This window comes from Aethina tumida, chromosome 1, assembly GCF_024364675.1.
Source record: "Aethina tumida isolate Nest 87 chromosome 1, icAetTumi1.1, whole genome shotgun sequence".
NCBI classification, from domain to species: Eukaryota; Metazoa; Arthropoda; class Insecta; order Coleoptera; family Nitidulidae; genus Aethina; species Aethina tumida.
This window is the reverse complement of record NC_065435.1, coordinates 38835040-38850203: the sequence shown is the minus strand read 5'-3', so window position 1 is coordinate 38850203 and position 15164 is coordinate 38835040. Positions and strand designations below refer to the sequence as shown.

The 15164-nt window shown below is 28.8% G+C and overlaps 2 protein-coding genes across 11 annotated transcripts in view; one reads left to right on the top strand and one right to left on the bottom strand.

The window, feature by feature from the left end:
- LOC109608267 (uncharacterized) overlaps positions 1 to 15164 on the bottom strand; it is a 35872-nt gene that overhangs the window by 275 nt on the left and 20433 nt on the right. Inside the window, exons 1-4 of one of the 3 annotated variants that reach the window (XM_020024682.2) lie at positions 12193 to 12244; positions 11992 to 12132; positions 5162 to 5296; positions 1943 to 2090 (exon numbers count right to left, since the gene is read on the bottom strand). In XM_020024682.2, coding sequence (XP_019880241.1) covers positions 1943 to 2090; positions 5162 to 5289 — 276 coding nt within the window. In that variant the 5' untranslated portion in view covers positions 5290 to 5296; positions 11992 to 12132; positions 12193 to 12244. Of the gene's footprint in view, positions 1 to 1942; positions 2091 to 5161; positions 5297 to 11991; positions 12312 to 15164 lie in introns of those variants that run through there. The other 2 variants (XM_049962306.1, XM_020024681.2) reach the window with 2 other exon arrangements.
- The window catches only part of LOC109608266 (probable beta-hexosaminidase fdl), a 49889-nt gene that overhangs the window by 17162 nt on the left and 17563 nt on the right, over positions 1 to 15164 (top strand). For 6 of the 8 annotated variants that reach the window (XM_020024680.2, XM_049962298.1, XM_049962302.1 and 3 more), the window contains one exon: positions 4227 to 4259. In XM_020024680.2, coding sequence (XP_019880239.1) covers positions 4227 to 4259 — 33 coding nt within the window. Of the gene's footprint in view, positions 1 to 4226; positions 4260 to 11420; positions 11479 to 12705; positions 12730 to 15164 lie in introns of those variants that run through there. The other 2 variants (XM_049962294.1, XM_049962295.1) reach the window with 2 other exon arrangements.

Genomic DNA, 15164 nt, shown 5'->3' with positions numbered 1-15164 from the left:
TATCAAAAGATGCGAGATCAAATAAAGAATTTACTACTTTAAATTTAATTTAAACACTATAATACAGTGATTTTCAACCACTATGCCACGCTACTTTTTGTGTTTCTGTCAAAAAAATTAGTACACAGCAAACAATACAAACAATTTCATTCTTATCACAATTTTAGTCAACATAAGAAGCATTTTGTTGTCAATTGCTAAACATTTCATGAAGTTTAAGAGTCGTAAAAACACCAAGACATTCCACGACGGAATGAAAGGGGTTACGTAGAAACTAAGACCGGATCTCCAAGGGTGACAACTGCCATATAAGACCAGAAAGTTTAAATGGTTATGAGACATTATCAAGAAATCGTGTATGGAAGAACTGCTTTGGTACATGTTCCAGTCAGAAAGCCTGGACATCCTCCTATGAGTACTCCAAATCTAATAAGGGTAAAGTAAATATACTGGAGCTGCAAATATTGAAATAATTTAGGAGAGAAAAGATGCACCTCGCACCGAGTTTCAACGACTGAGACTATCGAATCAAAAATTTTTACATGCAGGAATTTCAGGCTCTTTATGGGCTCATGAATGGTCAAAAGAAAAAAAAAAGTAGTTCAAAAAATAATGTGTTTTTTAAATTTTAAGTTTTCCATGTACTTGCACTTTTCTCATTGACATTAAACGGTTAATTCTATCGATTCCGATGTGTTCTTAGTACTGAAATTTCGGGCTTTTTATGGGCAAGTACATAGAAAATTATTATAAAAATTTAAAAAACAACCATTATTTTTTGAGCAACATATTTTTTCATGTGACCATTCATAAGCCCATAAAGAGCCCGAAATTCCTGCATGTAAACATTTTTGTTTCGATGGCCCCAACTCATGAAACTCGGGGCGGGGTCTAGATTTACGGCAAAGCTACACCCTCACTTTAAAAATACAAAAAATCGGTTATTTTTCGAGCCCAGAATTTTTACTTTTGGACCGAAATTAGCCCAAAAAGTGCCCGAAATTCCTATGTAATTGTTAAGCTATTTGGGCGAAGTGTGGGGTGTAGCTTTTCTCACCTAAATAATTCACATACACTTGTCACAATAAAATATATTAAAAATATTTTGAAATCTATTTAATATGGAAAATTGAAATTATCCACATTATAGTAAATTACTTGTCATCATGTGATCATGTGTCAAGTATTTCAATTGAATGTTGTGAAAACTATTGCAAATAACATAATTCGTGGAATGTAAGACAAGTAGTTGCTTTGTGTCACAAAAATACATTGCTTATACGTCTTAAAACATTGATTTGGACGTAAACAGATCGACCGTGCAGCAGTCACACCGTAAAATCGTGATTTTATGGAAATGAAAATTACGTGGCTCGTACAATTGAATGTCCCCACAATGTAAAAATGACAAACGACAATTACATTTCATTTTATACATTGTAATTTGGGAGGAATCATAATTGCGTTACACAAACAGAACGTGATACTTGTATAATAGGTAATTAGTCAATTTTTATGGCGGACCCCATACGACGGAATTGGCGTAAAATCGATGATGGCTGAGAGAGCGTTTACGCTTTGCAGATTATAAAACACGTCAGCGACCGTAAATCCTAAGAAGCCGACGCCGCCACGAACTGCTGAGACACCGTTGCTAAACTCTTAAAAACACAATGCGTGTTAATCGGACATGACGCGCGTAATTAACGCCCTTGAACGCGTATTCCGTCCCGATTGTGACGGTTTGAAAGTCGATCCGGGTGCTCCGGGTGCGAATCGAGATGGCAAACTTCACTTCACGCAGGAAAGTTGGCGGAATTTCTTGATGTTCACGAACTTATCACTGTTTCTCTAAATGTTCCACCGGAACTTTTGCGCCCCCGCCACCTTCCTTAATGTGTTTTAATGCGTTTTTAATTGCGCGGGGTGATGATTTACTTACGTTCTGTCCAGACTCGACCGTGTATATTTCCAGTGAGAGTCCGGGATCGCGCCAATAGGTTGGCAGGTGGGATTGGGACTTTCGGTTGGTTTTGTGGCAACAGTAGCACATTATAAAGACCACCAGGATTATGCCGCTCAACATAGCCCTGAAAAAATACCACGTATTTTATTTGTTATTGTTGTTATGTAATGTTTTATGTGAAAACTCGAAGAAATCCTTACTATGAAATGTTTTCTTTAACGCTAACTAATTAACTTCTTGAAAATATCATTTTAAGTTAAGTTTTTCTGAGAAAGAGTTGAGACTCACTCTGTTATCAGCTCATTAATTTTTTAATATTTTTCCACGAAGCAATTACTTTTGATCGTCTTATTTTTAAAACAAGTTTTAATAATATTTCTCTTAAAATTCTAACAAAGTTTTATTGTCAAATGATCGAGTTATCTATGTTAATTAATAGAGATTTATAGATAACTAAAAGAAATGTCAATCTGAAATTTTGAACATCAATTTTGTCTTTTCAAGTGGAAGCATATATACAGTAATGACCATATTTATATCAATTTATTAAAAATTTACTTATTGTTGTGTCCACTATTCAAGTACTCTATTTATTATCACAATTTAATGATTTTTATATAAAATTGTAGTAACTTTTTACTTTATATTATTTGAATGATTCGTGTGGATCCAGTCGATTATTTACCACAGATTTTTTGCTTATTATAATTATTTAATAATGGATCGTAATCAACGTTTATCATAAACTGTAAAAAAAATTATAACAACCTTTCCAAGACCGAGAGTTTGCAGTTAAATAAGTCAGTATTTTCCTGTGTCAGAATAAAAAATTAGAGAACCAATCGTAGCTACGAAAAATATTCTGTGAATTCGAAAAAGTTCAAAGAGTCGATACATGGATAAATGGGTCATAATCAATGTTTTTTATAAGCTGTAAGAAATATTATAACTCAACCTTACCAAGACCGAGAGAATCGAATAGAGATTGTTAAAAGTTTCCAGCTAAATAAGTCGTCTTTTCCTGTGTCAGAATAAAAAATTAGAGAACCAGAGATAGCTACGAAAAATATTCAGTGAACTCTAAGAGTCGATAAATGGATAATTCGAATGTCAGAGAACAATTAATTCTTAATGTTACCTCAAATTAAAACCAGCTTAGAAGAAATGGAATTTGTGGAAGTACAGTTTAAGGACTTTGAGAAGAATAATGAATTGGACTGCTTTCTACTGAACTACAGGGATAAAATTAGCCTTCCTTCTTCGTATAGAACGACACATGAGCTGATTTATGTACAGGGATATATTAAACTTCAATTTAATTCCACTTATTGAAGAAACAATGACGTTAAATAATGTGTTTCAATAGAATAACAATCTTAAACACAAATCCAAAACTGATGGATTGGTTGAAAGATCTAACCATCAATGTTTTGCCTTGGCCAACGCAATCTCCAGATACCAATCCTACAGAGCATATATGGGATCCTGTTGATAACCAAATACGATAAAAAATTATAAAGTAAAAAGGATATTACGCAAAATATTAATGATAAATTAAACGTTACTCATTTAGTCAATAAAATTTTTGAATTCTGAATAAAATTCTGAATCTATCGCATTTTGAATTGGTTTCCTTTCATTATTTATTTCTGAGATATTTAATGTTTTCAAAAATATTTAACGCAGTGACTAATTAAAATGTTAAATTGTAAAAACAACAGTTGCAATTTTAAAAAGTTCATAATAAAAGTAAATCCTCCAAAGAATCCTTACTATACTACCGTATACAGAGTGTCTAGTATTACCACTTCCTTTTTTCCATTTTAAAATACCAACTACATTTTTATTTTAAATGGAGCCATTTTGCTCTGAAGTATGTCACAACTATAATCTATGCAAAACAAAATTCTGCGACAAAAGGTGTGAAAATTTTATAGTAAGAAAGTTATTGGGCGTTTGAAATGAGAAAATGAGAAAATTGAATTTTTGAACATTATTGTTATTATTAGTAAAATAGAAATTTTTTTTGAAAGAATTACATTTCCTGTTTGGAATTCAAAAATCCAATAATATGTATACAATTTCATTTGGAAAAAACAACATTAGTGTCATTTCCGGTTAAACCGGAAATTTCCATATTAATATCTCTTTTAGTTCTCTACAAATCTCTAATGAATCAGTTGGTGAATCACATATGTATCAAATAATTATCAAATATTTGATGATTTCATATTAACATAAAATTATTTTTTATTTTCAGGTACTTCAAAGACTTCGGCTCAACTTTTTTCAGGTAACAATTTGTAATTTATAAAAATAAAATTTCAACAGTGCAGTTTTATTGTTATTGATGTGGTGTGAATGAAGACACATGTTATGCCCCAAGAAAAAATCATAACAGTGAAAAATGTATCTGAAACATCGTTTAAAACTTTTTAAATGTACAAGTGTTTCGAGTTTCAAACCCGAGTGAAAAGTTAAAAGTTGAAATTAACAAATTATATGGGGTAAATGTGGTTTAAAAAGCTATTTACATATTTATAAACCCCATTTAATGGATTGAAGGGCATTAAATAAAACTGTGCCGCTATGCTTTATTATGTTTTGATTATTTGATAAAAAAATAAATCACCCAATGTTGATAAGTTAAAAATTAATATCCGGTAACACATACAGATAATTCTTTCAGCTCTGACGTCTAAATCAAAATTTATACTCTCAGCTTAATTAAGCTAAATAGAAAAGCTTTTAGTGCATAATTTAGTAAATAAGCGGAATTTATGACATTAAATTAAAAACACTTTAGGAAAAATACACAACTAATTAATCAATCTGGATAAAAATTATGATCGAACTAACGTGGTGATTACTAACAATTGTAAAATGTTAACTGTGAAATTAACCAAGCTGAAGTAATACACGTTTGTTGTAATTAATTACCGCCTTCCATTTGCTAATTAAACAATTAACGTGGCGAATTACTTCATTGTCCATTGAGAAGATTTAAAAAAATAACCCCAAGTAAAAGTGATATTTTTCTCGACTCAACGACAACTTCCTTTGTTCCCCTTATTGTTAATATTAAAAAAATAAACAGCTCTAGGAGATAATTTGTTAATTTGTTCGTTTTATACGTGGATTAATAAATCATGCACATTAATAATGGGATATTGATGAAACAAAAATGATACTTACCCTCCCAGCATCACGTTGACCCCATGCACCGGAGCGGGAGGCGACCCAGGTGTGGGGTACATGTCTGTACCGTTTAGTCTTTCGTCATTATGAATCGCCGATAAGAATGCCAATTTTTTCATTGACATAACACACCTAATGACAATATCAAACTTCGATTAGCACCACAAACAAATTTAAATCTAGCATGTTACTGTTGTCGATTAACGAACGCTTGAACGTGCAATTTTTGTGTGTTGTGAGGGCTGCAATTGAGAAAATTGTACCCTTAATATTGGTAGTGAATAATGTTTAAAAATGCACGACCGATCAATTTCAGTGCAATCAAAAGAACCACCAAGGTCGACGGTAATAACTTGGCAACAGATGTTTTAAAGACAATTTAATGATTCCTGTGCATTTATTCTACAAGGTTAATTTTATTAAGTGCACTTCGACTATTTGTGATACATTTTTTTACTCGCCGTCGTGGAGGTCTTAATTAATTTTCACGGTTTTTTCGTACTGATTCGTACAATTGCTTTTATTGCGATTCATAAAAGATGTGTCATGAAAATGCGTCTATATACCGTTTATGTCTAATCGTAAAATGAAATTACCATCGACCAACAATTACTAGTTTGGCGTGGAGAAAAATTGTCAGACAACTTTCAACTTCTCGACAGATAAAACACCAATTTAATGGATTAAATTTAAACATTCATAATTTTTCACGTTCCGGATTTTCAGCCTTTCGTATATTAATTCATGGATCTTACATTACAGACGAAACTGTCTCTAAAATAGACTGTAACAGATGAGACACCCATCCATCATTATCAGTTGTATAATAAAAATTAGCAAATTGATATTTAATTCTCCATCAATCTTTTCAAAATGGTGAATGTTTTGACGTAAATATGGACGTCTTCTGTATTCAGTTATTTACTTTTATTTCCATTGACTGTCTGAAAGTAAATCTTTTCTATGAACTATTCCATTTCAAATCTACTTATTGATTTCGGTTATTCCAATCCATTTTATGTTGTATTTTGATGGAACTAAAATAATTACATTACATTATATCTCTGTTCATATCTGTAAATAACCCCCCATAAAGTGTTTTACCAAATAGAGAATAATTAAATTTAAAAAACATTGTGGTTAAATATCTTCATCATAAACAAAACTTCCAGAAGAAATGATTTATTACAATCATTTACGATCTACGTATCAACACTCCTTTCGTCCGAAAAAAGAATATTTAACCATTGGAGGCAAAAGCCAAATTTTATGAGCATGAGCCCAATCTAAACTTGATGTTCTGAGTCTAGGTAATTAATAACTTAGGCCTTAAAAGTCTTCTAGATCATAATCGACTTGCAACAATCTGTCTTCTGGTGGCTGCAGTCATTTATTTACCTATTTCTATAACTATAGAATTTATAGTTAAACAATTGTTTTTATTTTTTTTATAAAAAATAAATTAATCTCAAATTTTACATTTTTTATTTTGATATTTTTATGCTAATTTTTTGAGAATAAATTTTTGCTGTTTTTTTTATATTTTTTTACTTTAATATTTCTATAACTCAGCAATTTAAAACTTTAGACTGTGATTGTATAAATAATTCAGGAACTTCTAACTTTATATTAATTATGATTAAATATTTATAATTTTAATTGTTGAATATTCGAAAATTGAAAAATTGATATATTTTTTTTTTATATATGTTCTTTTAATTATCAAAATTAAATTAATCGTAAGAAATATATTTTTCAAATTCTTCAAAATGTTTGTTTTCACATAGTTTGTAGAAAGAATTGAAAATATTATGTTTAGTTTCAATTTGAAACAATAAATAATTTTTTGAAAATGAATTTATGTTATTTTTTTATATATTATTACCTTAAACTTTAGATAATTTAGTAATTTATAACTTTATAGTGACTGTGATGAGATATTTATAATTTTAATTGTTGAATATTCGAAAATTGAAAGACTGGTAATTTTTTTATATGTGTTCTTTTTATTATCAAAATTAAATTAATCTTAAAATATAAATTTTTAAATTCTTCAAAAGTTTTATTTTTTTGCATACTTTTTAGAAATAATTAAAAATAATAATTTAAAACATATTTTGATGTTTTACTTTCAATTAGAGACATGATATAGATTTTTGAATTCTCCAAAAATTTTATTTTTTTGAATAGGTTTTAGAAATATTTGAAAATAATAATTTAAAAGATTATGATGTTTCACTTTCAATTTTAGACATTTATGTTATATTTTATATATTGTTACTTTAAATTCTCAATAATTTTAAGACTAGTTTCAATGGAACCGTCTGAGCAATTTGCCTATGTAACAAAGCTTCCTCGTAAAGAAAGATTATTCATAAACGAATTTCATTAGTTAATGGTATATATTGGTATTTAATGATTTTGAACTTTATTAAATGTTTAGATATGCTTCTTTTTCATTAAAATTTTGATAAGAATGATTTTTTTTAATAACTTTGACATAAAAACAGTCAGAAATTCATCATTTATAGGATGGTGAGTTTAAAATACATAGATCCAGTGATCCGGACATAGTTTAGTATTCACTTTTGCTGTGTTTTAAGCATTTTAATCATCTAAATGAGTTTGATAGTGAGACCTTTCAGGAGGAAATTGATCGTCTCATTAGATCAATGTTTAGGCGAGTTAATGACTGTCTGGATCATCACAGAAATTCAACTCAACAATTGTTTTATTTTTTATATTACCATAAACTGTACACCAAAAATCAAAGAAATATGTGTTTTCTCTGTATATAAACCGACCGATTTCGAATGAAGTAAGCCCAATAAAATATTTTTCAGCACGAAAACCTTCAATAGAAAAACTTTCGTCACAAAAGAGATAAATATCTGTGAGCTTGTAAGATAATAAAGCACGTCAAAAAGATAAATCGGTTTGCAATCAATTTCAAAAAGTTTATAATAAACAGGTTAATATTTGTCAACCCACACACTCACACAAAGGGAGCCCGGGGGGAGAGATAGTCGTCGTGTTTCGAGGGTGGTTTGTTCCGGAAAATGGGGGCGAAATGGTTGATGATATGGCTTGAAATTATATTTTGTGTGTATGTGTGTGTGTGTGTGTGTTAATACCGTTAGTTATATCTGTGTAATTAATGTCATTTAATCTGGCGTTGACGTGCCTGATTCTGAAGCGCGGTGGTAAAAACGACCACGTTCTGTGGTCAGTACGGCCTTCCTTCCTTTGCTCCTCCGTTCCTTCATGCCGTCGCTTTGTTATTGTGACTGACACTGTGAGAAGCTGCGGAAGGTGCGAATTGATTGTTTAATCAGCGTTTTGCTTAATTAAAACCAAACCGTCGTTTTATACATTGTCATAATTTTCAAAAGGAGGCTTCGTTAAATGACTTGGAAGCCAACCGAGATTTATTATGGAGTTTAATTAGTAAAATGGCCACAAAATACTTGTGTCAATACGAATAAACAAAAGTGCAAGGAAATTGCCGAATTGTGAACCAGAAATGGGGCGACGAAAATGGAACTGGATTTCGATAAAAATGCTTTTAGTATTTTTTGAATGGAACGGTGTAAGAGTAAAAGAAGTGCATGATAAGGCTTGGTACAAATGTAATATAGAGATAAGTTATGCATTTAATAGAAATCTTGAGAAAATATGCGCTAATATGGAATGTTGCCGTCTGAAAACGTTTATTTTATTTGTATTGAAAAATATGTATCTTTTCATGTATGGAACGAGATAATATTTGTAACACTTAGTCATGTGTGACTTCATAAAAGATTCTTCACATTTTTATTAATGATGATTGTTTTAAGATTAAATTCCTCATTTTATGTTACTTTAATTTTATTTATAGTTTATAAGAATTTTTATACTCAACAGATTTATAATTCATAACTTGAAATTATCCAACACTATTATCCTATTATAATATATTAATAATTTATTCATAATTATTATGTAGTCTATTTGATAAGTCAAAACCTTGATAAATATTTTTTCTGGTTATCAAAATTTGACTCTATTTTTTGCATAACTCATTAGTCTCTTTTATTTTATTCAATACATATTATTAGAGAAATTATTATATAAATATAATTGAATAAAAAATAGGATTTTTAAATCTGTTTTAATTAAAATACATTGTTAATAAGTACTAGAAGCAAAATTCATTTATTCATAAATGATTTTATTAAATATCTCTCTCATTTTATTTAAAAAATGAGGATAAACTTTCATCCTTCATTTAATTATATATTTTTTATAAAAATAATTTTCATTATACACATACAAAGTTGGTAGATGTAGGTGTATTTTTTGTGACAGGCTGAATTTTTCTTTGAGAGAAGTCATTTTGTATTTTAAACATTCTTCTATTTAATAATTAATAAATCAGAGCACATATATTTAATATTTTAAACCCATTTAATTAAGAAACATTTTTATTAAATAGTAGTTCGGAATGACGGAAGGAGATAAGTTTTCAACATTTATGCATGTATGATTTTGTAAGGGAATCTTCATATTTTATTATTTTGTTTTGATGCAAATTAAATTATTCAATTCATTTTAGGATCAAAGTAGATCTCGTTGTAAAATAAGCTTCTTTGATAAATTGGGACGCATATTTTCAGAAAGGTTCATCTTTATTATACATGCTGAATAAATTGTATGTTTAGAACCGATCAATTTTTACCATAGTATACCTCGTGAAAAATTCCTTTACTTTATTTTATCTTAGTAAATTCACCTTCAAAACTCTTGTGTCACCCTGTAAATAGTGTATTTACTTGTACAAATTTAAATGAAACAGTGTAGGTACGTGCTTTTAACTATTTTTGAATAAAAACGTAGTAAAAATGCAAATAATTTTGTTCTTATCTCAATTTTAAACAAAAAGAAGCCTTTACTTGTGTATTGTTAAATATTTAATGGTGTTGAAAAATCGTGAAAATGCCTGAATATCCATTAATTAATGAAATTCATTTATGAATAATCTTTCTTCGGGAAGAAGAAAGCCACGAGGACCATTCAACGACGTGATGGAAGGGTTTCCTTACAAATTGGACCTCAAAGACAGATACATAACCCAGACTATTTTGAAAAATAAGTGGCAACTTAAATATTTGATAAAAAGATTAAACTTAGCGAAGATTTAAACATATGATTTAATAATAGACAAATAGTAAGTAAGTACGAATTAGAAGAACTTCGATCTTGACACTAGAAAAATTCTGGTAAAATCTACCAAAATAAATGATTCCCAGAGTTTTTATAAACTCGGATTCTAGGAAGGGGGTGACTTAAGTCCCTTAAGAAACAGAATGTCTCCAACAACGATCCTATTTCAAACAATCAGGTCAACTAAACAAATGTTCCTTTTCTCAACATTGTTGCCAAACTAATTTAAGAGTTTTTCTATAAGAAACCCTAATCTAAATAATAATGTACTTGGTGTAAAAGACCTTAATGAAATTCAAAATAAAATACAATACATTATTTCAATACAATTACATTTCTGATATTGTTTGCATTAGGAAAAAAACATCGTACATCAATTCATTAACTAAATTTATTAATATTGAAAAAATATGAATAAATAGAACAGAGTTACAATTCTCTAAAATTTCAAGTACGGATAATTTATTAAGCCTTTTAATAAATTAATTTAATTTAATAATATTTTATTAAATAGTTCTACATAAAGACATGTAGAAATCTAACCATTTAAACTTCGAACCCACTGTGCGACCACCCCCTAGCACTTTATGAGGCTTCAAAAGGAAATCAGATGTCAAAAACAAAACAACGTATAGTTTATGTTAAGAAAATAAATTTTGAATGAGTTTATGACTATTTTACACTTTAAGTGTACTTTTAAGAAAACCCATTAAAAATCTAAATAAATTCCATATAAACCTAAACAAAGTGGTGGTCTAAAAATCCTTCGAAATAAGCCATTAAATAAGGGTTTTCTAGCTGTTATATTTTGGAATTATGTATGGAAGAAGAACTATTTAGGTACATTTTTCTATCACAATGACTGAAAATTTACGCAGATCTTAAATTCGACCTATTCTACAGCCTTACAAAAGGTGATATTGGAAGAATTGACAGGCCACCACTTTCCCTAGATATGAGACCAATTAACAATGTATCGAGTTACTTATCCAGATTAATTTGGCGCCCTTGAAACCTTCCTAACAGTTCCAACAGACCTAGTACAGACTACAACTGAAGAGGTAAACACAGGCGTGTAAATGTACGAAGTAAAGGTGGAAAATAAATACGAGGTACTAAATTAAATTGTTAACTTATATTATTAATAAAGTTGGTTGATGATGAACGTATTCTATTACTATTTCTTTGTAACATAATTATTTTCTCTTTGGTAAAGGTTAAGACGTTTTAGGGGTTCTTTACAGATGTGGATAATGTCTAATAGTAGGTATAATATAATGTTTATGTTATTACACATACGAAATAAACAATTGAAACGGTGCTTGACCATCTGGCAGTTTAGTTGCGTCTAAATATTAAATGTCATTGTTTTAAAACGCTCACCAATTTCAGTCACGTAAATTTGAAATTTTTTACACATGCGTCACCGCGAAATAAATTATAATGCATCCAGATATTGTGCGACACGTTACAGTCCGACCGAAAAATTAAGGTGGCTAATTAAAAATGGCAGCGACGTATTTATGTCGCAGTGTCGCGTGAATGTTGGAGAAGGTGAGTGAGTGGTACGTGATTAGCTAGAAATAAGTGTGCACATATGAGTGAAGCAATCGAACAATCCTTACTTGTTATAAAGAGCCGTGTTCCGGTGTTATCCGTACATTTCGCCGTGTCTCATCCACCTAGACGAGCCGAAAGGTCATCGGCGAGGCCTTTATTTATTTTTTCCAAGCCGTCAAGGAGCACATGTCACTCGGTTGCCAGGTCTAGAAATGTGAACACAATGAATTAGATTATGTGTTGGTGGTGAACGGCGGGGATGTTACGATGGAGTAAGCGATAGTAAAAAAGGAGGGCCGGGGCTGTGTGCGAAGTCATCGGTCCGTGGCTCACGGCCGTCGCCAAAGCACTGGAAATTAACCGAACATTTTCTTGGAATAATCGATATCAGAAGGGTATTTCGTTTGTTGGTAACAGGTAAATAGTTTTCCATTGCCTACGCAATGATTTTTCCACATCAATCAATTCCGCTTCGTAATCGATACCGCGGTGATGTTATTAAAATATGTTTTGTTCGGTGATTTATTGACCACGCATTTTATGTTGTTGTAAACATTGCGGTTTCATTTTTCCTACTCCCATGGATTTTTCTGACGGACGGGGTTGGGTTTTTGGTCGCGTGACTTTAGGAACTGATTGCGCCGATAATTTTCCTAAGTAATGCTCTGTGGGAATTTATTTTTATTGCCCTTATCTTATCAGTAAGACATAAAATCTTCGGGTCTCTTTCAAAAATCCAATAGGACACGTCTTATAAATTTTGTTTGTCGTTGTTTCAGGTGAGTTCAGCCCTGCGATTTATCGTAAGTAACGACTATTTTTTCTTCAACATTTTTTCAACAAGGCGTGAATAAAACCAGATAAAAAATTCCTGAATGAAAACAAACCAGTTTAATCCAGTTATGGACAGACACAATTTTTAACTAGACAAGAGAATTATTAAAGTTTCAAAGCGCATCCGCCATTTTTTGAACTCTGAGATGTATCATTGTATATTATAAATATTATAAGAATTATTTGTCATATTTCCATTGTTAATAAAGATCATTAAATATATTTTTATTTCAGAATATTCTTGATGCTTTTTATTAATTTTCTATTTAATAATTTGATTGTACTTAAAACACATTATCTTTAAATTTATAATGTTTAAATGTTTTAAACAAAAAACACAAGTTTAAACATGTCTTTAGCATCTGTTTTATAATATGTACACTTTAGATCAAGTCTAAAACAAGTTTTTTAACTATGCATTAATTCTTTACTCAAACATACACACACATTTTAAATGGAGCATCAGTTTTACAATATATAAAATTTACCTCAAGTTTAAAACATGTTGTAAAAAATATTTTTATCAAAATATTAAATGAAATACATGTTACGATTGACGAAATTTTCGGTTAGATAAAAAACTATTAATTGAAAACAATTTTATCTCTTAAAACATTCACCATTTTTAAAAATTATAAAATGAGTATTTCAATCATTTTTTTAAACGTTGGTGTATTATAAACTTTGAAATGTGATTACAATAATTTCTTGTTACATTTTTATTTTCATTATTTACATCATTAAAAAAACTTATTATTATATATATATATATATATATATATATATATATTATAAATGTTATACGAATTATTTGTCATATTTCCATTGTTAATAAAGATCATTAAATATATTTTTATTTTAGGATATTCTTAATGTTTTTTTATTATTTTTCTATTTAATAATTTTGTTGTACATAAAACACATTATCCTTGAATTTATAATGTTTAAATGTTTTAAACAAAAAACACAAGTTGAAGCATGTCTTTAACAGAGCATCTGTTTTATAATATCTACACTTTAGATCAAGTCTAAAACAAGTTCCTTAACTGTGCATTAATATACTTTCTCTACTCAAAAATATATTTTAAATGGAGCATCAGTTTTACAATATATAAACTTTACCTCAAGTTTAAAACATATTGTAAAGAATATTTTTATCAAAACATTAAATGAAAAACATGTTACAATAGACGAGCTATTAACTGAAAACAATTTTATCTCTTAAAAATCCACCATTTATAAAATCATTAAAAATATTTTGAATTGAAGACATTATTTTCAATAAAGTATCTGTTTTTAATATCTAAAATATCTAAGCTTTACGTCAAGTTTTTTTTTTTAAATGTGTTATGGACAGACATAATGTTTAACTTGAGTAAATTAATTAATAATCTTATTTCAGTGCGCCTCCACCATTTTTAAAAAACTCAATAAATAGATATTTTAACATTTGTTTTTTTTTTCTAAATATGTTATTATATATTTTAAATCTTCAAATATCATTAGAATAATTCTGTTACATTTTTATTTTTAATAAGAATCATTAAAACATTTTTAATAAAACCTTTTACCAAAACAAATTGTTTAAATGATTTAGATAATAAATAAAAAAACAGAGAATCTGTTTTATAATATCTAAACTATCAATAATAAGTTATAGACAGACACAATGTTCAACTGGATAAAAAAATTATTATTTAATTACAAATTTAATTCCCTTTCAATCACCATTTTTTAAAACTCATAAAATACCTATTTCATAATTTGTTTTTTTTTTTAAATATATCATTTTATATTATAAATCTTCAAATATCATTAAAATAATTCCTTGTTACATTTTTATTTTTAATAAATATATTTTCCAAACATTCTTTGTTTTTTTATTTAAAACTTCTAAACTTCTTATCTAAACTTCATGTCAAGTTTTTTGTAATATGTTATGTACAGGCACGTTGTCCAGCTGGATAAAAAATTGTTAATTAATTAATCTTTTTTTTAGGCTCGTATCCAAATATGTTATTTTATATTGATAATCTTGAAATGTAAGTAGAATAATTCTTCTTCTACAACATTTCTTATATTACAATTATGATAAACATGTCATTGTATACTCAAAATATCACTAGAATAATTCTTTAATTAATTACAATTTTAGTTCCCTTTCAACCACTATTTTTTAAAACTCATAAAAAACCTATTTCAAAATTTGTTTTTTCTGTGTTTTGAGAATATGTCATTTTATTACATTTCTATTTTTAATAAATATATTTTCAAGACATGCTTTATTTTTTCATGTCAGGTTTTTTGAAATATGTTATGGACAGGCACGTTATTCAGCTGGACAAAAAGTTGTTAATTAATTAATCTGTTTTTAGACTCGTATCCAAATATGTCATTTTATATT